General features: G+C 39.0%; 1 protein-coding gene and 1 pseudogene across 5 annotated transcripts in view; one reads left to right on the forward strand and one right to left on the reverse strand.

The window, feature by feature from the left end:
- VPS45 (vacuolar protein sorting 45 homolog) overlaps positions 1 to 27,320 on the forward strand; it is an 82,262-nt gene that overhangs the window by 28,945 nt on the left and 25,997 nt on the right. For 3 of the 5 annotated variants that reach the window (XM_066377370.1, XM_066377374.1, XM_066377373.1), the window contains 4 exons: positions 6,427 to 6,585; positions 6,802 to 6,909; positions 7,716 to 7,837; positions 16,181 to 16,312. In XM_066377370.1, coding sequence (XP_066233467.1) covers positions 6,427 to 6,585; positions 6,802 to 6,909; positions 7,716 to 7,837; positions 16,181 to 16,312 — 521 coding nt within the window. Of the gene's footprint in view, positions 1 to 6,426; positions 6,586 to 6,801; positions 6,910 to 7,715; positions 7,838 to 16,180; positions 16,313 to 18,691; positions 18,892 to 19,386; positions 19,611 to 27,320 lie in introns of those variants that run through there. The other 2 variants (XM_066377372.1, XM_066377371.1) reach the window with 2 other exon arrangements.
- On the reverse strand, positions 21,523 to 21,878 carry LOC136397348 (protein yippee-like 5; annotated as a pseudogene).

Here is a 27,320-nt window from a genome sequence, read left to right on the forward strand (position 1 = left end):
TCTCCTAGTTCAGTCTCTTAGACTAATCCTAATATTCTTTAGGGCATTTTGCAAATGTACCTTCTTCATGAAGTCTTTCTTGAGTCTTCAGTATCCAGATGTACTTCCCTTTGTGTCTCCTTCCCTCCATCACACTGATTTTCAGTTTTTGGTTTTTGTTTTGTTTGCATACATATGTTTCTGTTATAATACTATAGACGTGTTCCTGTAAAACCTCACATTCTGCAAAATCATATGTTAAAAATAAACTAGGGTTATGGGAAATATGGTTATAAGCAGATTGTTTAAAGTCTGTATAACCAAAAAAGAAAAAATTTGACTTTGTAAGCATAACCCAACAAATATAATAACAATCCTAATAAAAATACTAGCACTTAAGATCAGTGGTCCCCAACCCCTGGGCCGCAGACCGGTACCCGTCTGCAGAGAAAGAATAAATAACTTACATTATTTCTGTTTTATTTATATTTAAGTCTGAACAATGTTTTATTTTTTAAAAATGACCAGATTCCCTCTGTTACATCCGTCTAAGACTCACTCTTGACGCTTGTCTCGGTCACATGATACATTTATCCGTCCCACCCTAAAGGCCGGTCCGTGAAAATATTTTCTGACATTAAACCGGTCCGTGGCCCAAAAAAGGTTGGGGACCACTGCTTTAGATCAGTCAAAAGCATTGTCCTGAAATGATGAGGTTGCAAGTTTGATCCCTGGTCAGGACACACATGGGAAGCAACCTATAAATGCATGACTGAGTAGAACAACAAATGAATGCTTCCCTTCTCTTTTTCCTCTCTCCCCACTCTCCCTTCCTCCCTTCCTCTCTCTATCTCTCTAAACATCAATCAATAAATAATTTAAAAAGAAATTAATTCTTGCCTGACCTATGGTGGTGCAGTGGATAAAGCGTCGACCCGGAATGCTGAGGTCGCTGGTTCAAAACCCTGGGATTACCTGGTCAAGGCACATATGGGAGTTGATGCTTCCTGCTCCTCCCCTCTTCTCTCTCTCTCTCTCTCTCTCTCCTCCTTCTCTCCTCTCTAAAATAAATAAATAAAGTCTTAAAAAAAAAAAAAAGAAATTAAGCCTTGGTCGTCGTACCGGTGGGTTGGAGTGTCGTCCTGGTGTGGAGGTTGCCAATTAGATTCCCCAGTAAGGGCACATACAGGAGCAGCTTGATATTCTTGTGTGTGTGTGTGTGTGTGTGTGTGTCTCTCTCTCTCTCTCTGCTGCTCTCTCAAAAAAAACATAGCAACACTGTTAGATCTCCACTGGCATTTGCACCTAGGAATATAGTCAGTCCATCCATTGTGGCCTTATTGCTGGGGCTCATGTTTTATTCAAAATATAAGATCTCAAAAACATTTACTTCTCATAGAGACTATTTTCATCATAATTAAAAATACAATATGAGGATATCAATTACTTTTTGGTTGTTGTTTTGTTTTGCTTTTTAGCACAAAGAATTATCTTTGCATCCTTTTCATCTGTGCTTGTCCTCTCCCCAAATCCACTCTTAAAATAGTGGAAAATGCAGTAGTGCTTAAAGCTACTTCTTGCAGAAAACCCTTTTGTGGGATTTTTAATGTTTTTTTCTTTAACATATTGGTTAAATTTCCTCTTTAAAGAGGAAGCTTGTCCCCAGTCTCTTCTAAATTTTAACATGCTGGGAAAATTACATATACACCAATATGCCTTCTGTGTTAAACTGACACCATTTCCATATTTACTAATCTCACTGAGCTAAAGTACATTAAAAACACGCTTCATAGCAGAATGGGCTATACTTTATTTATCCCCCTGTACCCATTATCTGTGAACTCACTGAGGACGGAAACTGTTTCTAACTCATCTCTGTATCCCTTCCAGTGTCTGGCATAGTGTCTTTTTTTTTTTTTTTTTTTTTTTTTTTTTACAGAGACAGAGAGTCAGAGAGGGGGATAGACAGGGACAGACAGGAACGAAGAGAGATGAGAAGCATCAATCATTAGTTTTTCGTTGAGACACCTTAGTTGTTCATTGATTGCTTTCTCATATGTGCCTTAACCGTGGGCCTTCAGCAGACCGAGTAACCCCTTGCTCGAGCCAGCGACCTTGGGTCCAAGCTGGTGAGCTTTAGCTCAAACCAGATGAGCGCACGCTCAAGCTGGTGACCTTGGGGTCTCGAACCTGAGTCTTCCGCATCCCAGTCCGACGCTCTATCCACCGCCTGGTCAGGCTGGCATAGTGTCTTAAAATGAAAGGGGCTCAAAAATTACTTGTTGTCTTGAATTAATTTGTTCTGCATGATAAATAGAAATCGGCATTTATCCCTTAATGTGAGGATTGACAAAACCTAAGATGATTTCCTCTATGTGCTCCCTGGATGGCCAGTTAAAATGTGGGGTAGAGATGTTTTGAAAAATATGGGAGCATTGCTTGTCAGTCCTAATGGTTTAGTCAGTACTCAGATGTTTGATCGGGGATTTTTGCACACCAAGGGATTAGGGAAAGAACAGCGAGGAATTCTCACCCCCATAGAAATGGCACCCAATACCAGAAGGTGTGGATTAGGATATCAAAATTTAGCATAGTGGCCTTGGTAGCTCCTGCTACCTCAATAATGCATTGTGCAGACCCAGTTACTTGGAAATCAGATAATCCTGCATGGGTAGACCAATGGCCCCTTTCTCAGGAGAAACTTAGGGCAGCTGCTCAATTGGTACAAGAGCAGCTACAGGTTGGGCACATTGAACCATCTAATAGCCCATGGAATACATTTCCATATTTTGATCTTGTTGCCTCCTGGATTATCAAGGGGCATAGGCGACCCTTACAGCTTATAGGTTTTGAGCCTCAAAATTATTGTTGTTCTTTTTTTCAAAGGATCAACAACAATGGCTCTGGGAAACTTCCACTAAATGGCAAATCGCTCTTACAAATCAATGGACAACTTTATACTGAAACTGTCAACTTAAAATCAGCTCAAAGTCTAGAATTATATGCCATGATCATAGCTTTTCAGCATTTGCCATATTCCCCCTTTAATCTATATACAGACAGCAAATATTTACTTATGGTGTTTCCACTATAAAGACTGTTGTCTTAGGGACAAATGCTGATGAACTATTTCAACAGTTCCTCCTTCTTCAAAGACTTGTATGTCAACATAGAGCTCCATGTCTTACAGAATATACTCGAGCTCACTCCATGCTCCCTGGAGCTTTAGCACAAGGGAATGCCCTTTTTTTGGATTTTTGTTTATTGTTTGTTTGTTTTTTTGTATTTTTCTGAAGTTGGAAACAGGGAGGCATTCAGACTCCCCGCATGCGCCCGACCAGGATCCACCTGGCACACCTACCAGAGGGGGATGCTCTGCCCATCTGGGGTGTTGCTCTGTTGCAACCAGAGCCATTCTAGCGCCTGAGGCAGAGGCCGCAGAGCCATCCTCAGCGCCCGGGCCAACTTTGCTCCAATGGAGCCTTGGCTGCAGGAGGGGAGGAGAGAGACAGAGGGGATGGAGAGGGGGAAGGGTGGAGAAGCAGATGGGCGCTTCTCCTGTGTGCCCTGGCCGGGAATCGAAACTGGGACTCCTGCACACCAGGCTGATGCTCTACCTCTGAGCCAACCGGCCAGGGCCTAGGAATGCCCTTGTTGATCAAGCTACCCAAAAGAAAATTATTTGGAGCAACCATGACAGATCGAGCAATTCAGTCTCATCACCAGAATGCTGCAGCCCTGTGTAAACAGTTTCAACTTTCTCGGGAAGCAGCATGGCAGATTGGGAAATCCTGTCCAAAGGGTCCTATACTATTGAATACAATCTGCCCCTTCATTTGGAGTTAACCCTCAAGGACCCATACCAGGACAACTTTCGCAAATGGATGTTACTCATATACCTTCATTTGGCAAACAGTCCTATGTCCATGTTACAGTGAATACATATTCTGGATTTATAGTAACCTCTGTCAGAACAGGAGAGGCTGCTAAGCATGTTATAGCTCATTGTCTATATATACTGTTCTATTATTGGATTTCCTAAACTGGTTAAACTGACAATGCTCCTGCTTATGGAGCAAAAGCATTTACTGTATTTTGTCATTCTTACAATCTTTAAAGTCAAGGTATTATTAAAGTGTACCCAGCAAATATTTTAAGGTCAATTTAAAAAAAATTTAAAAGGGGGGAGTCATATCCTGGAACTCCTACGGGTCTTTATTTGATCCAGCTAATAACACTGTTTTGTCTTTTTCCAAATAGCTCCAGATATATGGAAAAGATTTATATAGGTGGATGGGGATCCTCAAACCCCTCAGCGAGATCTGAGCATGGCCTTTAAGATACCAAGAGGCAGAAAAAGCCCAATAGAGATCAGGGGAACTACCAGCTTTTAGGATACATCCTTAAAGGCTCCAACGCCCCAAGGGGGTCTCATAGGATGCCATCTGGTCCTGCTTCAATAGTGGAAAGGAAGGTCATTAAGCTAAAGCCTGCCAGACTTACATGCCTCTGCTGTGAGGAAACAGGGACACTGGAAGGTAGGCTTCTCCCTCGCTCCTCTAAGGGAGGGTTCAGTCTCTTCCAGTCCTGCTCCAGCCACCTATGACCTAACCTTGCCCAGAAAGCTGGGGTTTGCCACTGAAGGCTGAAGGTGCCCAGGGCCGTCGGCCCCATCTACGACACTGTGGACGAGCCTAGGGTATTTCTTCCAAGAAGCAGGTAAACTGATCTCATTTGCACAAGGGCCACTTAACTATGTTTTGCCTGAATAGTCAGGTTTTTTATTCTTCCCTCAAAGATCTCTGTTGTGGGTGTTGATAGTCCTATTTTCTGCTGCTTTGTTTAATATATAGTGTTTCCTTTATTCCTCCTACCTCAATGCCCCATTCATATTTCAGGCTGGGACCTAGTCCTAATTTAGAGCTCTCTTTCCCCCTTTTGCCAACTTCTATTATGAATCTACCTTTGCCACCCAGCTTAGTGTATCCCAAGGTTCTCTTTACCAAGCCACAGTCGCAGAGCTCCAAGGAAAAGCAACCTGGTCTCATCTTTCCAGGCAGAGGAGAACAGAAGCTCCATCTCCACACATGCTGCAGATGGCTTTTCCAGTCTACCTGAATCATTACCAGCTAGAAGCAGCGGTCATTGGGACTTGGGACATGAGCTGCAAAGTATAGAATTGTGACAACAATTCCAGTGCCATGCGAACTTTTCCTGGATGTGGACTTTTCCTGGAATCCTGCTCCTTGTGACAGCTCCTAACAGACTGAACTGGGGTTGGGTTGCATTTTTCAGGGATTTGGCATGGTGTTGGGGCCAACTTGGACTTGGTGAACATGTTAAGGACACTACTCTTTTATGAATTCTTGCTGTATTGGCCAAGAGTTTGCTTAAAGGCTTTAATCACTGTAAAAAAAAAATAGAAGACTGGATAAAGAAGATGTGGCACATATACACGATGGTATACTATTCAGCCATAAGAAATGATGTCATCGGATCACTTACAACAAAATGGTGGGATCTTGATAACATTATACGGAGTGAAATAAGTAAATCAGAAAAAAACAAGAACTGCAGGATTCCACACATTGGTGGGACATAAAAATGAGACTAAGAGACATGGACAAGAGTGTGGTGGTTACAGGGGGTGGGGGGAGGGAAGGAGAGAGAGGGGGAGGGGGTGGGAGAGGGGCACAAAGAAACCTAGATAGAAGGTGATGGAGGACAATCTGACTTTGGGTGATGGGTATGCAACAGAATTGAATGACAAGATAACCTGGACATGTTTTCTTTGAATATATGTACCCTGATTTATTGATGCCACCCCATTAAAATAAAAATTTATTTATTAAAAAAAAAAATGATTTTCTCTAACTTTCCCTGCTGTCATAACCTGCTCTGCTGCTGTTTATGTACTCATGTCCTGTAAACAATGTTGAAACATACTGTTATATCTGATGCTTCTGAGATTAAGCCCAGTTCACTTTTGTGGAATCTACCAATCTGTCTCCATTTCATTGGTCAGTCACTAAGAGAAAGCAGTGGAATTTTGCAAGTCAGCTGGTCAGTTCTTTTGTGTGCTGTAATGATTGAAGCGGTAGAAATAGTATATGTTGTTCCCCATTTCAGCAAGGAAATTGCAGCCTTCCGTACATGAGACCTTGGACCATCTCATCAAAGGAAAGAAAAGAACTATCCATAGTTAATTCATGTTTGTCCTAAAACAATTACAATAGAAATTTGTTTCCTTATTTAATTTTTGGGCAAAAGGCATCAAATTTTTTGTAGTTGAAACAGTTGCTAAACCTATGACTATACCTTGCCATAGTAGTAATCTTAGTCATGAACTCAGATGTATCACTGCCATTCAATAATTATTAGAGCTGAGATATTATACAACATTATGCAAGTGAAGGGGTGATAAATATCAGTTCTCTCTATTTTCAGAATTTAAAGAGGCTCCTGCAGAACCCCAAAGTGACAGAGTTTGATGCTGCCCGCCTGGTGATGCTCTACGCATTACATTACGAGCGACACAGCAACAACAGCCTGCCAGGACTAATGATGGACCTCAGGAATAAAGGTGTCTGTGAGAAATATCGAAAGGTAACAAAATTTATACAGTAATCCCACCAAACAGGAACCAGCTTTATTATTCTATTTTTACTCTGGCAAATGATGTCATACTGTTTCTATTCACAGAAATGTGTAATTTTGTTCTCTCATGTCTTCATTTCCTTAATAAAGTTATTTTCTTATGAAATGAGTTTCCTGATCCCCAAGCAATAAGAGGTTGTTTCTTTCTCTCTCTCTCTTTAATAGCTTGTGTCTGCAATTGTTGAATATGGTGGTAAACGGGCCAGAGGAAGTGACCTCTTCAGTCCCAAAGATGCGGTGGCTATTACCAAACAGTTCCTCAAAGGCCTGAAGGTATGACATCTCTGTGCCTAAATGGATGACAGTGGCACCCCTGAGGCTGAGAGTGCATGAATATGATCAAAGTAACCCCTGGATTGCTGCTGGCTTGGTACTATGTCAATTAAGTGACATTACAGCAGACATCCTCCTGAGAACTTTTTTAAAAATGCATTCTATATTGGAGCAGCATCAGCATCGGACCAAGTAGCTGAGCGGAGAATAACATAACAGGATATTTCCAGGAAATATCCAAGAGTGAAAAGACAGACAGTTTTGTTAGTCGTCACTATTTTGCTCCATTTCTTGTTTATCATTAAAGACTTGTTGGGTAGTTTTTCTTTGAAGGAAAATAAAAATGAAGCAAACAATTTTAGCTCTTTTAAAAATACCTATTTTCTTAAAATGGTCAAAAGTCAGTTTTAATCGGCTAGACTTTCTTATGTTGCCTAAAACTTTTCCGTTTTCCTGAGTGTATCTAATCTCCTTTTCTACATAATGCTTCCTTTTACTTTTTCTGTCATATAACATTTTCACAAAAAGATGAGAGTCAGTACATTAATGATAAAGGATTTAAGAATTTTATTTTTAAAATTATAATGCTAGCCTTAAATTTCAGAGTGTTGTTATGAGATTGGAACATTTTTAATTGATGAGTAAAAATTTTAAATTATTTAACCATAAGATTCTCCTAAAATTCCTATTTGAACCTATCTCATGAAATCTCTGTTGAGTGCATGTCTTTTTCTGATAAGAATATCATAAATCATTATATTGCAAGTTTCCAAAAATGACATAAGAACTATTTTTTCCTGTCTTAGGGAATAGAAAATGTGTATACTCAGCATCAACCTTTCCTACATGAGACCCTGGACCATCTCATTAAAGGAAAGCTTAAAGAAAACTTGTACCCTTATCTAGGTCCCAGTACACTCAGAGACAGGTAAGACATAAAGATATTAATAATAGAAACCAGAAACACTAAGAAAATAGGAAATTTAGAGTAACGTTAGGGACTACAACTCCGATTATATCATTCTATTCCTTTCCCCTATAGTTTCAGTTCTAAGATTCTTTTGGTTTTACATGTGTTGAGTTTAGATATAAATTTCACCTGCGAAACCTGAAACATTGCTTCTTTGGTAATAAAGAAACAGGTGTTTTGGAACAACCCAAATACTTACATTCTGTCCTTTAGTATCAGACCAGTTTGCTTATGCCATTTAAGGTTCAGTTCCACAGCATCTAGCATTTGGAGTTTCAAACATTAAAGCCAAAAATAGCTTTGCTGCTTGATTGCCAGCCAGAGCAGGTTGTTATTATTTTTGGTAAAGACTGGACTTTGCCAAATGTGGCCAGCATACAGACTGAGACCTAATTAATAAAGACCATTTGTCACAAAGAAGAAAAGGATGGTTTTCTTTTTGGGTATTAACTGAAAGAAGCAAATAATTGTCACTTTAATCCAGTGTTATGTTAGTTTTAATAAATAGAAAACTTGTCCAGAACAACTTCCTAAAGCCACTCTGAAATTTTAAAGATATACAAGATCTACCTAGTTATAAGTTTATTTTTGTGTATTTTTTTATTAGACCCACATGTTCTAAACAATCTAATATATGTAGGTGAACCCTATTGAATGGATTGATGTGAGAATTGTTACTGTTGGTAAAATTCTTCTATAATTTCAGCTAATCATAATCTAAGAGCTGTGGAAGAATAGAGTTTTATATGTATAATTAATTTCTGAACGGAGAATAATGTTTTGAGGTATCTAGATGACTAGATGACTGTTTTATATGATATATATTTTTCACTTTATTTTTTTTTAATTCTATAATTTGATAACAGAACAGGAAAAAATACCTTTTTTTTTTGGTCTTCATTTTCAAGTGAGAGGAAGGGAAATAGACTCCCACATGCGTCCCAACCAGGATCCACCCAGCAACCCCTGTCTGAGGCTGATGCTCTGCCCATCTTGGGCCATGCTCGCAACCAAACTATGTTTAGCGCCTAAAGCACAGCTCCACAGAGCCATCCTCAGCTCCCAGAGAGAATGCACTTGAACTAATCAAGCCATGGCTGCAGAAGGGGAAAAGAGAGAGAGAGAAGGCGAAGGGGGGGGGGGGGGGGATAGAAAAGCAGATTTTCACTTCTCCTGTGTGCTCTGACCAGGAATCGAACCTGGGACATCCACACACTCAACCACTAAGCCAACCAGCCAGCAGGAAAAAAAAAAAATCTTTCAAAAAATCCAAGGTTGAGATGCAAAACATCTGGAGTTAAATTCAGAGCATACACTCATCAGATAAAATATTTAAGGACCTTGGCATCAAGGTTCAGAAATGCCAGCTAAGTAAGAAGAATCAAAAACAGCCCTAAGCTATTCACCTGTCTTAGAGGTTCTTTGAAAAACAGCATAACTCTATTAAATTGCTATGATAAAAGTGAAAGTATTCATTTTCTTAGGAATTTTGTATAAGAAATACTGAACAAAATATTAGCTATTTATTGCTAAAGGGACACCATAGACCACCAGAAGAGTATGTTGTATGTGAATAGTTTATGACAGCAAACCTTTCTAATCTGGATGATTCATTTTTGCAAACAGAGCTCAAAATGCACATTTGTTGTCAGCATCTGTTAGCACTTGTCACTATTACAAAAATACAGATATAGTTAATAACTCAATTGCTTCATCCTTTTATGTAACAAGTATTTATTGAAAGCCTTCAATATGTCAAGAACTGTTGTAGATAATGGGAAGATAGAAGTGACAGGAAAGACAGATACCTGCCCTCAATGAACTTACATGAAGGAGACAGACAGTAAACTAGTAAGCAAATAAAGGACAATTTGAATGAAATAAGTACTACTGAGGAAATAAATAGGGTAATAAGATTCAAAGAAACTTTGTAGAGGTGGGGAAGGCTACTTTAGATGGAAAGAACCTCTCTGAAGAAGTGATATTTGAGATGAGTTTTGAATTATGAGAAAGAGCCAATTACATAATGATGAGGAGAGAGAGCATCCCAAGTAGAGGGAAAACCAGAGCAAGGGCCTTCAAGAAAGAGAACTGGGCCAGTTCATGGAGCACAGAGCACCCCAGAGTGGTTGGAGCTTAGTGAGTAAGGAGGAAACAAGAAGCTGAAAAAACAAGTATGGGCTGGATCATATAGAGCAGGAGTCGGGAACCTATGGCTCGCGAGCCAGGTGTGGCTCTTTTGATGGCTGCATCTGGCTCACAGACAAATATTTAATAAAAAAATAATAACGTTAAAAATATAAAACATTCTCAGGTATTACATTTCGTTCATTTCCTACCACTCATGTTCATGGTTGCAGGTGGCTGGAGCCAATCACAGCTGTCCTCTGGGACCACACCAAATTTTTATTGGATAATACGTAATGTACACGGGTTGTTGTATGGCTCTCACGGAATTACATTTTTAAATATGTGGTGTTCATGGCTCTCTCAGCCAAAAAGGTTCCCAACCCCTGACATAGAGTCACATAGTCCCTGGCAAAGAAGTTTGTTTTAATGTCATAGCAAGCTGTTGAAGAACTTTAAGCATATGAGTGACATGAACTGAATTATTTATTAAAAGATTACCTTGTGGGGCGAATGGATTATTGAAGGCAAAAATAGAAGCAGGGAGGCCACTTAGGAGGCAGCTGCAATAGTCCAGGTAAGAAATGGAAGTGGTTTGGATAAGGAGGCTGAGAGAGAAGGTAGAATCAAGAAACTTATTTAATGGAATAAACTGATGGGACAAAAGTAAGAGAGAAAGTCAGGAATAACTCTTAGGTTTTAGGGGGAAATCAAGAGTTCTGTTGTTAAGTTGCAGAGGTTTATTAGACAGCCAAGTGGAAATGTTAGATACTAAATTGGGAGTCGACAAGATTTGGGTGATATTTAAAGCCATGGCACTAGAGGAAGAGAACATAGAAAGGGAAAAGGAGAGCCAGGACCAACCATTGAATAAAGTATGTGGAGCCAGAAGTGGAGACTAAGGAGTAGACAGAAAGGTAGGAAGAAAACTAGGAGAATAAAGACCAAGGAGCAAGTAGTCACCTGAGTCCAGTCTTCTGAGACATAAATAAGGTGAAGACAATGAAGAATCCATCAGATCTGGCAGCCTGAAGGTCTTTGGTGACCTTATTCTCTATTTCAGTGAGGTCAGAAACCAAATTAGAGAGTGTTACAGGATGTAAGCTAAAGTTGAGATAATAGATATATATAACATTTTTAAAGAAGTTTTGCATGAAGGGATGAGAGAAAAGAAATGATAGTGAGAAGAGATTGTGGCTCAAGGGTAAGAAATTCTAGAGCAGGGGTCTCAAACTCAGCATGTGGGCCGCAGAGCAAGATCACAGCCATTCGGCGGGCCGCACTAGGTCTACAAAAGGCAACTGTTACGCAACACTTTTCTCACTGCAGTTGAAAACAAAAAAAAATCAGTACAACAAACATAATCGTACATGCAGTTTACTCAGTGTCACAAAACGACCAGAAACTGTAGTTCGCATCACAACTGCTGTTAACTAATCTAATATCTAGCTAGGATGCTAGAGAAATGAAAAATACAAGTAGGCCCCTAGGCTTACTTAATTTTATCCAAAATATTTTGAACTTCGTGGATTAGTCTGCGGGCCGCACAAAATTGTTCGGCGGGCAGCCCGTGGGCTGCGAGTTTGAGACCCCTGTTCTAGAGGATAATGTAACCTGACAAGAATTATCCTAAAAGAGAAGTAGATAATGAGGAAGAGAAAGGAGCTGTGGAAGCAAAGTCTAGGGGACCCAGAGCATACTGAGAGGAACCTTGGAAAGGAGCAGAAGGACTTCTTTCATTTTAAGTTTTGTTGGTGAGAATATGGCGGCCGTCTTGTTGGACTGCTTCTATTTTCTCCGTAAGATATGTCGAGTTATCAGCTAAAGTAGCAGAGGTGAGGGGAGAAAAGAAACATCATGAAATTGTCATCTTGTAGGCTAGAAATCAAATTTGTTAGGGAAATGTAAGTAGGACTTCTGGGAAAGATTGGATGCCCATTTCAAATCTATGGTCATTAATTTAAAATACAACCCATGAGCCTGGTTATGTGGTTTAGCTGCACTAGATTAAATAAGAAAGATTTGGAGGGATGAAAATTGGATAGTGAAAAAAAAGTATTGGAGGTCTTGATGAGGTCAAAGAATTACTACAGTAGGAATCTTAGTGTAAGTGAATTAATGGAAGAGGTTATTGTGGAAAGAGATCTTGTCAAGATTTCATAGTGCACATAGTAATAGAAAAGTTTGTTATAACCATGGTGGTTGTGAGGGATAGAACAGATCAGGGTGAGTGAGGAGACCAGGGTGTGAAGTGGGTAACCCACATTGATGTTAAAGTCATTGAAAATCTTGAAAGGAGCAGGAGTGAAAAGGAGAACAGTAAACCAGAGCTGAACTCTTCAGGGAATGAGAGTGACCAGGGACAGAGGTCAAGAGAAAACAGTACAAATATATGATGAGCTTCTGATATAGTGGAAATTTTGAAGAAAGCAGACAAATGGTTAGAAAACTACAGTGAAGGACACCACTACTGGTTGGTCCTGCTTAACAAAAGGAAAACTTAAGAGAACTTGAAAAGACCCACTAAGCAATTTTGCCTCTAAAAGTTTGCCATATGGATATATGTAGTTGCACATGTTCAGAAACATATAAACAAGGATATCAGCCAATACATTATCTGTAGTAGTGAAAAAATGGAAACAAGCGAAATATCCATCAATAGAGGGCTAGTTATTGATATTATACTACAATACTCTGCATTCTTCTTTAAAAATGGCATAACTCTCATGGAGTGATATAACTCTCATGGAGTGATATCAACATTTTCTAAGATATATTGGATAAAAAAGCAAAATACTATACCATCCCTTTTGTGTAAAAAGACTGCATATAAGCATAAATGTGGTTATATATGTGTTTGTTTATAAATAAGCCTCTGCTTGACTACATATATATATTGTATTTATATAATATATGCAAGCATATATATGTTTATGTATACAGTAAATAGTTCTGAAAGAATAAACAAGAAATGGTTAATAGTCGTTACCTCTGGCTATTGAGACAGTAGTTGTATACATATCTATCCTTCCTATTAAGTATTGTAATCTTGAAGTAAGAACTTTGTTAATATTTGGGTTTTTCACAATATTCAACACAGTGCCTTACAAATAGTAGTTGCTCAATAGATATTTATCAAATTTAGGCATCTATAACATTTGATATGATCAGATTTACAATTGGAAAATTTAAACTAGAGAATAAATTTGGTTCATGTAACCAGAAATTTTATATTTTTGCCATTTGCCAGTAACCTTATACAATATTTTGGCTGTGCATCCACTTGGCCTCACTCTCAGTTCTAGCTGCTATCTTGGCCCTAGATTATTACATTAAGAAGCATCATTAATTTTAGTCATCTTTATTATGATTTAAGTCTCATTATGATAGAACTTTTTGGTTTTATTATTATTGTAATATTAGAAAGTATCAGAGGAGATGCAGAAAAAACACAATTTTTCAAAACCAGATATGCTTCTAGAAATGTTTTAGCCCTTAGCTATTAAATTAGTGCTTGGCTATATGACTATATGCACAAATTGACTTTGGTTTTCCCCTGCATCTGGGACTCCCACACATCCTGTTTATCAGGTTAATGGTTTTTCTCACTCCAGAATTGCTTCTTCTCCCTGATAAAAACAAGCAACTTAAACATTTGGTGAGAAAATGCAACTATGTGGTCATGCATTTCAGAATCAGTTAATTCAAAAAGGGAGAGTACTTTTTCACATTTACACAAATTTAGTAGAATCTTGTTGCAGCAGCTCATTTTTGTTTCTGTAAAAGCAGCAGTCCTTTTTCTTTGGCCCTTTCTCTTACAGTAAAGCTCATGAAATCTTTATCATCTGTAAATATATTCAAAAATTTGAATTTTAGTCAGAAGTGTAACAGGGATAAATGGTTATGGAAGGAGACTTGGCTTGGGGTGGTGAACACACAACACGATATAGAGATGATATCATATAGAACTGTACACCTGTAAACTATATAATTTTATTAATCATTGTCACCCCAATAAATTTAATTTTTAAAAAGATTTAAGTTTTTCTGCTTACCTTATCCATGTATAGAAGGAATGCTTTCCAGAAACACTACATGTGAAATTTTGTTTATTTTTCTAATAAAATAAGATGTAAATTGTTGGGTTCTCAAGGTGTCCTTGTGTATCTATACACAGCATGAACTGGCTACTGTTTTCAGTATGTAACTCTTAAAACATCGTGATGCTAATGAATCTGTTGTTTCAGTCTTGAATGAAGTTTATTTTATCTTTAAAAAAGTAAATGTAGTGTTTCAGAGGCCTGATTTTAAGTTCCAGGTTCACATAGAAATGTCATAATGATTCTAATTAATTGCAAAATACCATCTCTTCTGTATTGGGAGTCTTTCATTGGATATCTGCAATTCAGAGAGTATCTGAACATTTTAAAATTGACACAGTATCTGATTCTGTTACCAAGAAGTCCAACAAGAACAAATACTCTTGTTTTATTTCATCAAGGTTTTTTAGAAAGAGATGAACAGAAAGGAAATGTAGACAAACATGGTTTATTCATAAGTATGTATATCCTTTAAAGATGTTTCTGTTTAGTTTTGAGCTGTAACCACCAAAATATATGCATCTGCTTGATGTAGTTCTAAATATTGGCCAATAAGTGATGTAACAAAATTAATTGCCTACTAAGGTTAAGTAATTGCATCTTCTTTTTTTTTTTTTTTCTTTTTTGTATTTTTCTGAAGCTGGAAACGGGGATAGACAGTCAGACAGACTCCCTCCTGCGCCCAACCGGGATCCACCCGGCACGCCCACCAGGGGGCGATGCTCTGCCCACCAGGGGGCGATGCTCTGTCGTGACCAGAGCCACTCTAGCGCCTGGGGCAGAGGCCAAAGAGCCATCCCCAGCGCCCGGGCCATCTTTGCTCCAATGGAGCCCCGCTGCGGGAGGGGAAGAGAGAGACAGAGAGGAAGGAGAGGGGGAGGGGTGGAGAAGCAGATGGGCGCTTCTCCTGTGTGCCCTGGCCAGGCATCGAACCCGGGACCTCTGCACACCAGGCCGACGCTCTACCACTGAGCCAACCGGCCAGGGCTGCATCTTCTTTTGATGTCATAAGAAAAGAAACAATGCAAACTTTATAGCAATTTGGAAAATAATATGCTCTCCTTCTTATTGTTATCTAAAGAAGGGCTAATAGGAGGACCTATCACTTTTGTTATGAAGCCATTTTGATAAAGACTGAAACACAGTGAAACTGCACAGAGCTACCCAATTGAGGCTGGTGACTGAGCTGGTGTGTCAGCATGTCCAGCATCAAAATGACACTGACGGGTTTTTTGTTTGTTTGTTTGTTTCCATGGTTTCTTTTTCTCGGTTTATCAAAGAACTTAGGAACAAAGATTTTTTTTAAAGACGTGGAGTTTCCTAGAAATGTCATTAATTTCTGTGTCTCATTCTTTTTTTACACTCAACATACTGTTTCCATTTCCCGTGTTATAGGACTTCCAAATGTACCAGTACTTCCCAAAACACTCTGAGGTCCTTGGACAGAGGCCATTGTAATGACACGGTACTAAATATTTAACAAAGGTCTTACACATGAAACCAGATGTGTGGTACAAACATAAATTACTGCTATGTTGATATCATGTCACAGTGAAGTACTCTGCAGCCTCTTGAATATAAGAGTATTTCTACATTTGGTTCCAGCAAACACTATTGTGCTATTCTGAAATTCACAGCACAGAAATTATAAGACATCTGCTCATAAACAGAAAGCAAATCACTATTCAGCATTTCTTGCTGTTTCCTGCCAATTTCAGCTAATTAAAACTTTTTTAAACCTTTTATTCTGTTCTGCTTTAATTATGCGTCCTCCACCAAAAGAGAAAGATTCAGAAATCAAAACTGTGTCTATAGCCTGACTTGCATTGGCACAGTGGATAAAAGCATCGACCTGGAACACTGAGGTCACCGGTTCGAAACCCTGGACTTTCTTGGTCAAGGCACATATGGGAGTTGATGCTTTCTGCTCCTCTCTCCCTTCTCTCTCTCTTTCTCCTCTCTCTAAAATTAATAAGTAAAATCTAAAAATAAAAAAAAATAAAAAAAAACCTGTGTGTATAATACTAACAACAAATATTACCCCCCATGCTATTAAATGTCTTCGTTGTTGCAGACCTCAGGATATCATTGTGTTTGTCATTGGAGGAGCCACCTATGAAGAAGCCCTGACAGTGTACAACCTCAACCGCACCACCACTGGAGTGAGGCTCGTCCTGGGGGGGACCACCGTGCACAACACGAAAAGGTACAGAGAACATTTCAGTGCCATAGCTCTGTCTCCTTTCCCAGAGAGTAAAGCTTCAATTGCCTTTATGTGGGAAAAGTAAGGTCAATGCTGACCAGACTGCTGAAGACCAAAATACATCAATTCATAGATTAACTGAGAGTTTGTGTGAGATGAGAGATCTATACTCCATGAGGTTCATAAATCACTTAATTAGGTCAGAGACCTAAAGAGTAAAAACCTGCCTGCACTTATTAACTTCTTTTTCCTATCTATGTTCGGAGAATGAGGAATCTAATTGCCACAAACTGGTACTTTGAAAATACCTAGATATGATAATATTGAATTCTGTGATTTTTTTTCTATTTTGTTGATTAATCACATTCGTTTAGTACGTATTTAGTAAGAAGAATACAGAGATAAATAAATAAAGATACTATCTCAAATAAGGCATTATCTTTAGAAAAGAAAGAACATTTTAAAAAGAACATTAAGTGCCTGGAGAGGTATATAGAAGCCCTGGATTCTCAGAATGGCTTTAGCACAGTGGTCCCCAACCCCCGGGCCGCGGACCGGTACTGGTCCATGGGCCATTTGGTACTAGTCCGCAGAGAAAGAATAAATAACTTACATTATTTCCGTTTTATTTATATTTAAGTCTGAACGATGTTTTATTTTTTAAAAATGACCAGATTCCTCTGTTACATCCGTCTAAGACTCACTCTTGATGCTTGTCTCAGTCACGTGATACATTTATCCGTCCCACCCTAAAGGCCAGTCCGTGAAAATATTTTCTGATATTAAACCTTTTCCGTGGCCCAAAAAAGGTTGGGGACCACTGCTTTAGCAAACATTTCACGAAGGTTTTGAAGTTGAGCCTTGGGTAGAAAATGGAGGCAGAGTTAACTACATGAGCAAGTTGTAGAAAGCTACAGACAACATACATAGAAAAGAAGAGCAAGCAGTCATTCTGTTCTGCTTTCTGTTTCTGCAGTTGGTTCTGAGGTAAACGTGCCCTATTCTGTTGGGAAAATGGCCTTTTAGTTGTATAGATACATTTACTAACTTCTGGTTCCTAGGGTGTTATTGTACTATTTTGTAAGAGGAGTATATTTATCTTTGTTTGGTAAGAATTTTGATAAATTACCTTCTGAAGCAGCCACAACTTAGAAAGATAATGTCAAAACTAACATGAGGCCCTGGCCGGTTGGCTCAGTGGTAGAGCGTCGGCCTGGCGTGCAGAAGTCCCGGGTTCGATTCCCAGACAGGGCACACAGGAGAAGCGCCCATCTGCTTCTCCACCCCTCCCCCTCTCCTTCCTCTCTGTCTCTCTCTTCCCCTCCTGCAGCGAGGCTCCATTGGAGCAAAGATGGCCCAGGCGCTGGGGATGGCTCCTTGGCCTCTGCCCCAGGCGCTAGAGTGGCTCTGGTCGCAACAGAGCAACGCCCTGGAGGGGCAGAGCATCGCCCCCTGGTGGGCAGAGCATCGCCCCTGGTGGGCGTGCCGGGTGGATCCTGGTCGGGCGCATGCGGGAGTCTGTCTGACTGTCTCTCCCCGTTTCCAGCTTCAGAAAAATACAAAAAAAAAAAAAAAAAAAAAAAAAACTAAGATGATTTTTTTTTGGTTTTTTTCAAAAGATCCAGCCAAAATAAGCTGTGAATTTGTCATGCTGTTAAATTGAAATTGTATCCCCTTCCAGTTTTTACCTTTATGAGTTTTAGAGAAATTGAAATTTTTTATATTATTATATTTTAAAATAATTTCTAAATGTGAGCAGCAAGACTGACTATAATTCTAGTTTTTAATTTTCTGTGGACAAATTTGACAAACTGGAGACTTTGCAGGAGGGTTACCCAGATTGTAGTGTCAAGGTTTCAGCTTACCAGAGGCCTTTGTATGCTACACATAATTTGTATAAAGTTTTATACGTATGTGCAAATTGGGTACATATACAGTTCTCCATTTTTCTAGGGGAATGCAATAAATGTAGCATCATGAATAAATATAACTTTTATTATAATAAAATAAAAGAGCAGTCAGCTAGCTGGAATGTGCATAATAAAAGTTGATTGTAACGAGTATGATGTTTACCAGAGGGAAAGGGGGCCGGGAGTTAAAAGATGGTAAAGGGGTTTGAAAAATGGCAACGGAAACAGACTTGACTGGGTGGTAAACACACAATGCAATATTCGGTTAATGTATTAAGACCTGGACACCTCAGACCTGGCTGGTTGGCTCAGTGGTAGAGCATTGGCCCCACGTATGGATGTCCTGGGTTTGATTCCCTGTCAGGGAACACAGGAGAAGTGACCATATGCTTCTCCTCCCCTTTTCTCTCTCTCTCTCTCTCTCTCTCTCTCTCTTTCTCTCTTTCTCTCTTTCTCTCTTGCCCTCCTGCAGCCATGGCTCAATTGGTTCAAGCACATTGGTCCAGGTGCTAAGGATGGCTCTGTGGAGCCTCTGCCTCAGGTGTTAAAAATAGTTCCATTGCAAGCATGGCCCAAGATGGGCATAGTATTGGCCTCAGATGAGAGTTGTCAGGTGGATCCCAGTCTGGATGCATGTGGAAGTCTGTCTATCTCCCCTCCTCTCACTTGGAAAAAAATAACAATAAATTAATTAAATAGAATTGTACACCTGAAACCTATATAATCTTATTAACCATTTTACTCCAATAAATTTAATCTTTAAAAATTTAAATATTAATTGAATGTCATAATTGTGGATGGCCTTGAGTTTCAGGCTGAGGAATTTCTGCTTTGTTCTGTAGAAAATGAGGAATCATTGAAAGTTTAAGTAGTAAAATTACAAGAGGATCACAGAATTTTAGGTAGATTCATTTGGAAGCTAAAGGTAGGAAAGACAGGGAAGGAAGAGGAGACTAGAGAACCATAGCATGGTAGTTGAATCTAAAGACTGGGGACCCTGAAGGCCCTGGCCAGCTAGCTCAGCAGTAGAGCGTCGGCCCAGCGTGTGGAAGTCCCAGGTTTGATTCCCAGCCAGGGCACACAGGAGAAGCACCCATCTGCTTCTCCACCCTTCCCCCTCTCCTTCCTCTCTCTCTCTCTCTCTCTCTCTCTCTTCCCCTCCCACAGCCAAGTCTCTATTGGAGCAAAATTGGCTTGGGTGCGAGGATGGCTCTGTGGCCTCTGCCTCAGGCACTAGAATGGCTTCAGTTGCAATGGAGCAATGCCCCAGATGGACAGAGCATCACCCCCTAGTAGGCTTGCCAGGTGGATCCCAGTTGGTCACATGCAGAAGTCTGTCTCTCTGCCTCCCTGCTTCTCACTTTAGAAAAATACAAATAAATAAAGACTGGGGACCCTGAGAGATCTGTGCTGAGCCATGTATACTTGGATTCATTGGGAATTCATTAGAGGTACTGTGTACTCTTTCATTTTGTATTATTTTTTGGCTTTTAAACATAATTTTCTGCCCTGGCCGGTTGGCTCAGCGGTAGAGCGTCGCCCTGGTGGGCGTGCCGGGTGGATCCTGGTCGGGCGCATGTGGGAGTCTGTCTGACTGTCTCTCCCCGTTTCCAGCTTCAGAAAAAAAGATACAAAAAAAAAAATCTTTAAAAAAAAAAAAATAAATAAATAAACATAATTTTCCCCTTTATTATGGAAATAATAGATATTTATTCTGAAATTTTTTTTAATTCAAAAAGAAAAACACAAGGCCCTGGCCAGTTGGCTCAGTGGTAGAGCATCGGCCTGGTGTGCGGAAGTCCCAGGTTCGATTCCCGGCCAGGGTACACAGGAGAAGCGCCCATCTGCTTCTCCACCCCTCCCCCTCTCCTTCCTCTCTGTCTCTCTCTTCCCCTCCCGCAGCCAAGGCTCCATTGGAGCAAAAGATGGCCCGGGCGCTGGTGATGGCTCCTTGGCCTCTGCCCCAGGTGCTAGAGTGGCTCTGGTCGCGACAGAGCGATGCCCCGGAGGGGCAGAGCATCGCCCCCTGGTGGGTGTGCCGGGTGGATCCCAGTCAGGCGCATGCGGGAGTCTGTCTGACTGCCTCCCCGTTTCCAGCTTCAGAAAAATACAAAAAATACAAAAAAAAAAAAAAACCCACAAAATAAAAAAGGCCCCATAATCTAACTACTATTACATTTTGATGTTTTCAGACTGTTTTCCTAAGCCTCTATAAACCTTTATGTGAGTGTGTGGACAGAAAGGGATCTCATTGTACATTCTGTCTTATAACCTGCATTTTGTAGTCTATAATGTAAACATCTTGTAGTGTTAAATATATCATCTTCATTCCTTAAATATTAACTAAAAGGTAAGATTGCCTGGGTTTGAATTCTGACTTTCTTTTTGTGAACTTAGCCAAATTACTTAACCTCTTTTTCTTTTTAACATTTAACTGTTACTTTATTATATTACAATGCTTAAATTACATGGAAAAGACAACCAAACAGTTCTGCCCCATTTCAGGAAAAGTTTCCAATCAATGCCAATTACATGATGACAAATAACTAAGAAGGGTGATATTTTTGGGTCGAAACTGACAAAGAAGAATGAATGGGGTCTGGTGCTGCGTTCACCTCCAACAAGAATATGGCCCAGTGGCCAGCCTGAGCCATGCTAATGCTGAGCCTTTCACGCTGCTCACAAATTTGGATCTCTCTGAAGCTAGCAGATCAAGTAAAATAACTGGGTTTTTTTTTTTATTCATTTTAGAGATGAGAGAGAGAGAGAGAGAGAGGAGCAGGAAGCATCAACTCCCATATGTACCTTAACCAGGCAAGCCCAGGGTTTTGAACCAGTGACCTCAGCGTTCCAGGTTGATGCTTGATCCACTGTGCCACCACCAGTCAGGCCTTTTTTTTTTTTTAATAACTGGGTTTTTTTTAAATGTTCTTTAAAATGAAGCTGAAATAAGTTTAAAAATCATGCTCTGACGCATTCTCCTTTCAAAATTTACGTAAAACACACTTTCCACTCGAATAACCCACATTTTTTTCCCTCACAGAGCCCACCATGTAGCTGCAGATTGACTGTTACGCTTTGAGATGTAAGAGTAGGGGAAAAATGAACAGAATCTGCATTATATCTCTCTACTGTTGTTGATTAGAAACTAGAAAATTAAAAAAAGAAAGAAAGGTTTTATCTTAGATTCTCATAAATTCTTGTTCATTAATCCAACCCTGATACTAAGGCTATAGTGTATGTAAGTAGATTTTTGTTTTCAGTGAAGGAGACCTGGGAGAAGATGAAGTTTTCACTTTTTCTTCAAAAGCTATCAGATGGTATATGCTCCCCCAAATCCTCACTCTCCCAAACTGGAGCAGTTCCAGGATCACATGGCCTTCCTTATAACCCTGGCAATCTTCAGTGGCACACTTATATATAGATCCATCCGAGTTTGCCATTGCGGTTTTCACAGTTAACACCTCGAACCATATGGTGGCCAGTGGCATGACCTGGCCTTGAACTTCACTGTACTGCAGGTTAAAAAGAAATGCTTTGCCAGTGGCATCAGTGAACCAAGTCGAGATGAGTTCTGAGCCGTTGGTCAGAATTGTATCATAGTATGCACAAGAAAATAGATGAGTACCACCGATATGATCAAGGAAAATTCTGCTCATTTTTATAGTTGAAGTTCTAAAAACCCTGAGTGGCACCAGCTCTTTCCTCCTCAGCTGAGATGAAGCACCTTGGCCACCCCTACCCTAGTCTTGAGGTTTAGTCAGGCCTGGGCCTTGGCCCTGCCTCTCCCTGGGTAGGCCTCAGTGTCAATCAACCCTGGTAGCTCTGGCCCTTGAACAGTTGGTTCTCTGGACAGTTGTTCTCAAAGTGTGCTCCAGGGCACACTGGTGCACCCTAGATTTCCAGGTGCGTCCTATGGTATTCCAGAGAAATATATGCCTGTTGGGGACCAAAAATCCAACAGAGTTTTTGGAGTTTAGATTTTGGGGGGACAGAGATGTGGGGAATTGGCTGTAAGCTGATTGCCCAACCCCCCACCTCACTTGCCTGATTAAGTTGCAAAAGGCTGTTAAGCTGTGGTGCTGGATTGTTTACACTACCCCCCATGTTCCCAGGAAAGACTGGAGGCAAGTTTCTTCTATCCTTTGTTTGGTGTAAAGTTAAGATGATACGTATAGTGGGGGTTTTCTGCACTCAACACAAGAGTAAAAAGAGAGGAATTCTTCAATGTATTGACGAGGAAATGAGCGTTTGCCTTTCAATATATGCCCAAACATTGAAGAAATCACTAGGACACATCAGGTTCTTGTTTCTCATAAACACAAGAATGAATAAACTTAACACATTCACACCAGGACTTGCCAAATTTACTAAATCTTACTAAGATAAACTTTTTGTTGTTTTTTTTATTTTTTAACCCCTCTTTTTTTACGAATTCTAAAAAGCATAACAAAAAATATAACATAAAAATGTTTTCTAATGTCAGAATAAATTTAATTTTGTCGTATTTATTTCATTTAATTACCATAAAAGCACGCTTGGACTTTATTTTTTTCTTTAATATTTGACTTAATTATTATAACATATTTCTCAGAAATTTGTATATAGTGTGCCTACAATTATTTGTAGGGTTTTAAATGCGCCCCAACTTCAAAAAGTTTGAGAATCACTGGCATAGAACATCCTTCATTTCTAGGCTCTGCCCCCCTCGTAGCACCCTGCCCCCTCACTGGGCACTGCCCCTTCTCTGGTTCATCCTCCTCCCAACTCCAGCGCCCCTTCGCATTGCTGCCCACCCTCCTACTTAATTAACTTCTTAGTCAGTTTCCAGAGCTCACTGGACATTTCTGTATTTCTTTTGTCACTTGCTAGTTCATATTCTTTACCTATTTTACAATTGTATTATTCTTTTTCTAATGATTTTTAAGAATTATATCTGTGAACTTAAGGATACTGATATGATATATAGTTTGCAAATCCCTTTCCTCTGTTTGATGTTTTTGTTTTATATTATTCACAGTGTTTTGTTCTACAGAAGTTTTATTTTATTTTTTTACAGCTATGTAGTAAAATCTATCAGTGATTTCTGCCTTTTGTGTCATGCTTAGAAAGTTTTTTCCCCAGTATATTATAAATACTAAAATTTGTTTTTTTCCTTATTTTAAGGGCTTGTATTTGAATTATATCTTTTTTTTAATTTTAATAAATTTTTATTAATGTTAATGGGATGACATTAATAAATCAGGGTACATATATTCAAAGAAAACATGTCTAGGTTATCTTGTCATTAAATTATGTTGCATACCCCTCGCCCATAGTCAGATTGTCCTCCGTCACCCTCTGTCTAGTTCTCTGTGCCCCTCCCCCTCCCCCTAACTCTCTCCCTCCCTCCCCCCTGTGTCCTCCCTCCCCCCACCCCTGGTAACCACCACACTCTTGTCCATGTCTCTTAGTCTCGTTTTTATGTTCCACCAATGTATGGAATCATGTAGTTCTTGTTTTTTTCTGATTTACTTATTTCACTCCATATAATGTTATCAAGATCCCACCATTTTGCTGTAAATGATCTGATGTCATCATTTCTTATGGCTGAGTAGTATTCCATAGTGTATATGTGCCACATCTTCTTTATCCAGTCTTCTATTGAAGGACTTTTTGGTTGTTTCCATGTCTTGGCCACTGTGAACAGTGCTGCAATGAACATGGGGCTACATGTGTCTTGACGTATCAATGTTTCTGAGGTTTTGGGGTATATACCCAGTAGAGGGATTGCTGGGTCATAAAGTAGTTCTATTTGCAGTTTTTTGAGGAACCACCATACTTTCTTCCATAATGGTTGTACTACTTTACAGTCCCACCAACAGTGGATGAGAGTTCCCTTTTCTCCGCAGCCTCTCCAACATTTGCTATTACCCGTCTTGTTGATAATAGCTAATCTAACAGGGGTGAGGTGCTATCTCATTGTAGTTTTGATTTGCATTTCTCTAATAACTAATGAAGCTGAGCATCTTTTCATATATCTGTTGGCCATTTGTATTTCTTCCTGGGAGAAGTGTCTGTTCATGTCCTTTTCCCATTTTTTTATTGGATTGTTTGTTTGTTGTTGAGTTTTATGAGTTCTTTGTAAATTTTGGATATTAGGCGCTTATCTGAGCTGTTGTTTGAAAATAACATTTCCCATTTAGTTGGCTGTTTATTTTGATATCAGTTTCTCTTGCTGAGCAAAAACTTTTTATTCTGATGTAGTCCCATTCATTTATCTTTGCCTTCACTTCTCTTGCCATTGGAGTCAAGTTCATAAAATGTTCTTTAAAACCCAGGTCCATGAGTTTAGTGCCTATGTCTTCTTCTATGTACTTTATTGTTTCAGGTCTTATATTTAGGTCTTTGATCCATTTTGAATTAATTTTAGTACACGGGGACAGGCTGTAGTCGAGTTTCATTCTTTTGCATGTGGCTTTCCAGTTTTCCCAACACCATTTGTTGAAGAGGCTTTCTTTTCTCCATTGTGTGTTGTTGGCCCCTTTATCAAAGATTATTTGACCATATATATGTGGTTTTATTTCTGGGCTTTCTATTCTGTTCCATTTGTCTGAGTGTCTATTTTTCTGCTAATACCATTCTGTTTTGATTATCGTGGCCCTATAATATAGTTTAAAGTCAGGTATTGTAATGCCCCCAGCTTCATTCTTTTTCCTTAGATTGCTTTGGCTATTCGGGGGTTTTTATAGTTCCATATAAATCTGATGATTTTTTGTTCCATTTCTTTAAAAAATGTCATAGGAGTTTTGATGGGAATTGCATTAAATTTATATATTGCTTTGGGTAATATGGCCATTTTAATTATATTTATTCTTCCTATCCAAGAACAAGGAATATTTTTCCATCTCATTGTGTCTTTTTCTATTTCTCTTAATAATGCCTTGTAGTTTTCGTTATATAGGTCCTTTACATTCTTTGTTATGTTTATTCCTAGGTATTTTATTTTTTTGTTGCAATCGTGAAGGGGATTATTTTTTTGAGTTCGTTTTCTAATATTTCATTGTTGGCATATAGAAAGGCTATGGACTTTTGTATGTTAATTTTGTATCCTGCGACCTTACTATATTGGTTTATTGTTTCTAGTAATCTTTTTGTGGAGTCCTTCGGGTTTTCGATGTATAGGATCATATCATCAGCAAAAAGTGATACCTTTACTTCTTCTTTTCCGATATGGATACCTTTTATTTCTTTGTCTTGTCTGATTGCTCTGGCCAGAACTTCTAGCACCACATTAAATAAGAGTGGAGAGAGTGGACAACCCTGTCTTGTTCCTGATTTAAGGTGGAAAGTCCTCAGTTTTATGTCATTTAATATAATGTTGGCTGATGGTTTATCATATATGGCCTTTATCATGTTGAGATATTTCCCTTCTATACCCATTTTGTTGAGAGTCTTAAACATAAAATTGTGTTGTATTTTATCAAAAGCCTTTTCTGCATCTATTGATAAGATCACGTGGTTTTTGTTCTTTGTTTTGTTGATATGGTGTATTACGTTAACCGTTTTACGTATGTTGAACCATCCTTGAGATTCTGGGATGAATCCCACTTGATCATGATGTATTATTTTTTTAATATGTTGTTGTATTCGGTTTGCCAGTATTTTGTTTAGTATTTTAGCATCTGTATTCATTAGAGATATTGGTCTGTAGTTTTCTTTCTTTGTGCCATCCTTGCCAGGTTTTGGTATGAGGGTTATGTTGGCCTCATAAAATGTGTTGGGAAGTGTTGCTTCTTCTTCAATTTTTTGGAAGACTTTGAGTAGAATAGGAACCAAGTCTTCTTTGAATGTTTGATAGAATTCACTAGTATAACCGTCTGGGCCTGGACTTTTATTTTTGGGGAGGTTTTTAATAGTTTTTTCTATTTCCTCCCTGCTGATTGGTCTGTTTAGGCTTTCTGCTTCTTCATGACTCAGTCTAGGAAGGTTGTATTGTTCTAGGAATTTATCCATTTCTTCTAGATTGTTGTATTTGGTTGCATATAGTTTTTCATAGTATTCTACAATAATTCTTTGTATATCTATGATGTCTGTGGTGATCTCTCCTCTTTCATTTTGGATTTTATTTATTTGAGTCCTGTGCCTTTTTTCTTTGGTGAGTCTTGCCAAGGGTTTATCAATTTTGTTGATCTTTTCAAAGAACCAGCTCCTTGTTTTATTGATTTTTTCTATAGTTTTTCTGTTCTCTATTTCGTTTATTTCTGCTCTGATTTTTATTATCTCCTTTCTTCGGCTCGTTTTGGGTTGTCTTTGTTCTTCTTTTTCTAGTTCCTTAAGGTGTGAAGTTAAGTGGTTTACTTGGGCTCTCTCTTGTTTGTTCATATAGGCCTTAAGTGATATGAACTTTCCTCTTATTACTGCTTTTGCTGCATCCCAGAGATTCTGATATGTCGTATTTTCATTTTCATTTGTCTGTACTGTATATATCTTTTGATCTCTGCGCTTATTTCTTCTTTGACCCATTCATTTTTTAGAAGTATGTTGTTTAGTTTCCACATTTTTGTGGGTTTTTCCCCCTCTTTTTTGCAGTTGAATTCTAGTTTCAAGGCTTTATGATCAGAGAATATGCTTGGTACAATTTCAATTTTTCTAAATTTGCTGATATTGTCTTTGTGGCCCAACATATGGTCAATTCTTGAGAATGTTCCATGTACACTAGAGAAAAATGTATATTCTGTCGCTTTGGGATGAAGCATCCTGTAGATGTCTATCATATCCAGGTGTTCTAGTATTTCATTTAAGGCCACTATATCTTTATTGATTCTCTGTTTGGATGACGGATCTAGAGCCGTCAGCGGTGTATTGAGGTCTCCAAGTATGATTGTATTTTTGTCAGTTTTTGTTTTAAGGTCAATAATTAGCTGTCTTATATATTTTGGTGCTCCTTGGTTTGGTGCATATATATTAAGGATTGTTATGTCTTCTTGATTTAGTGTCCCCTTAATCATTATGAAATGACCATTTTTCTCTCAGTACTTTTTCTGTCTTGTAGTCAGCATTATTAGATATGAGTATTGCTACACCTGCTTTTTTTGGGGTGTTGTTTGCTTGGAGTATTG

The sequence above is a fragment of the Saccopteryx leptura genome, chromosome 3, assembly GCF_036850995.1.
Source record: "Saccopteryx leptura isolate mSacLep1 chromosome 3, mSacLep1_pri_phased_curated, whole genome shotgun sequence".
NCBI classification, from domain to species: Eukaryota; Metazoa; Chordata; class Mammalia; order Chiroptera; family Emballonuridae; genus Saccopteryx; species Saccopteryx leptura.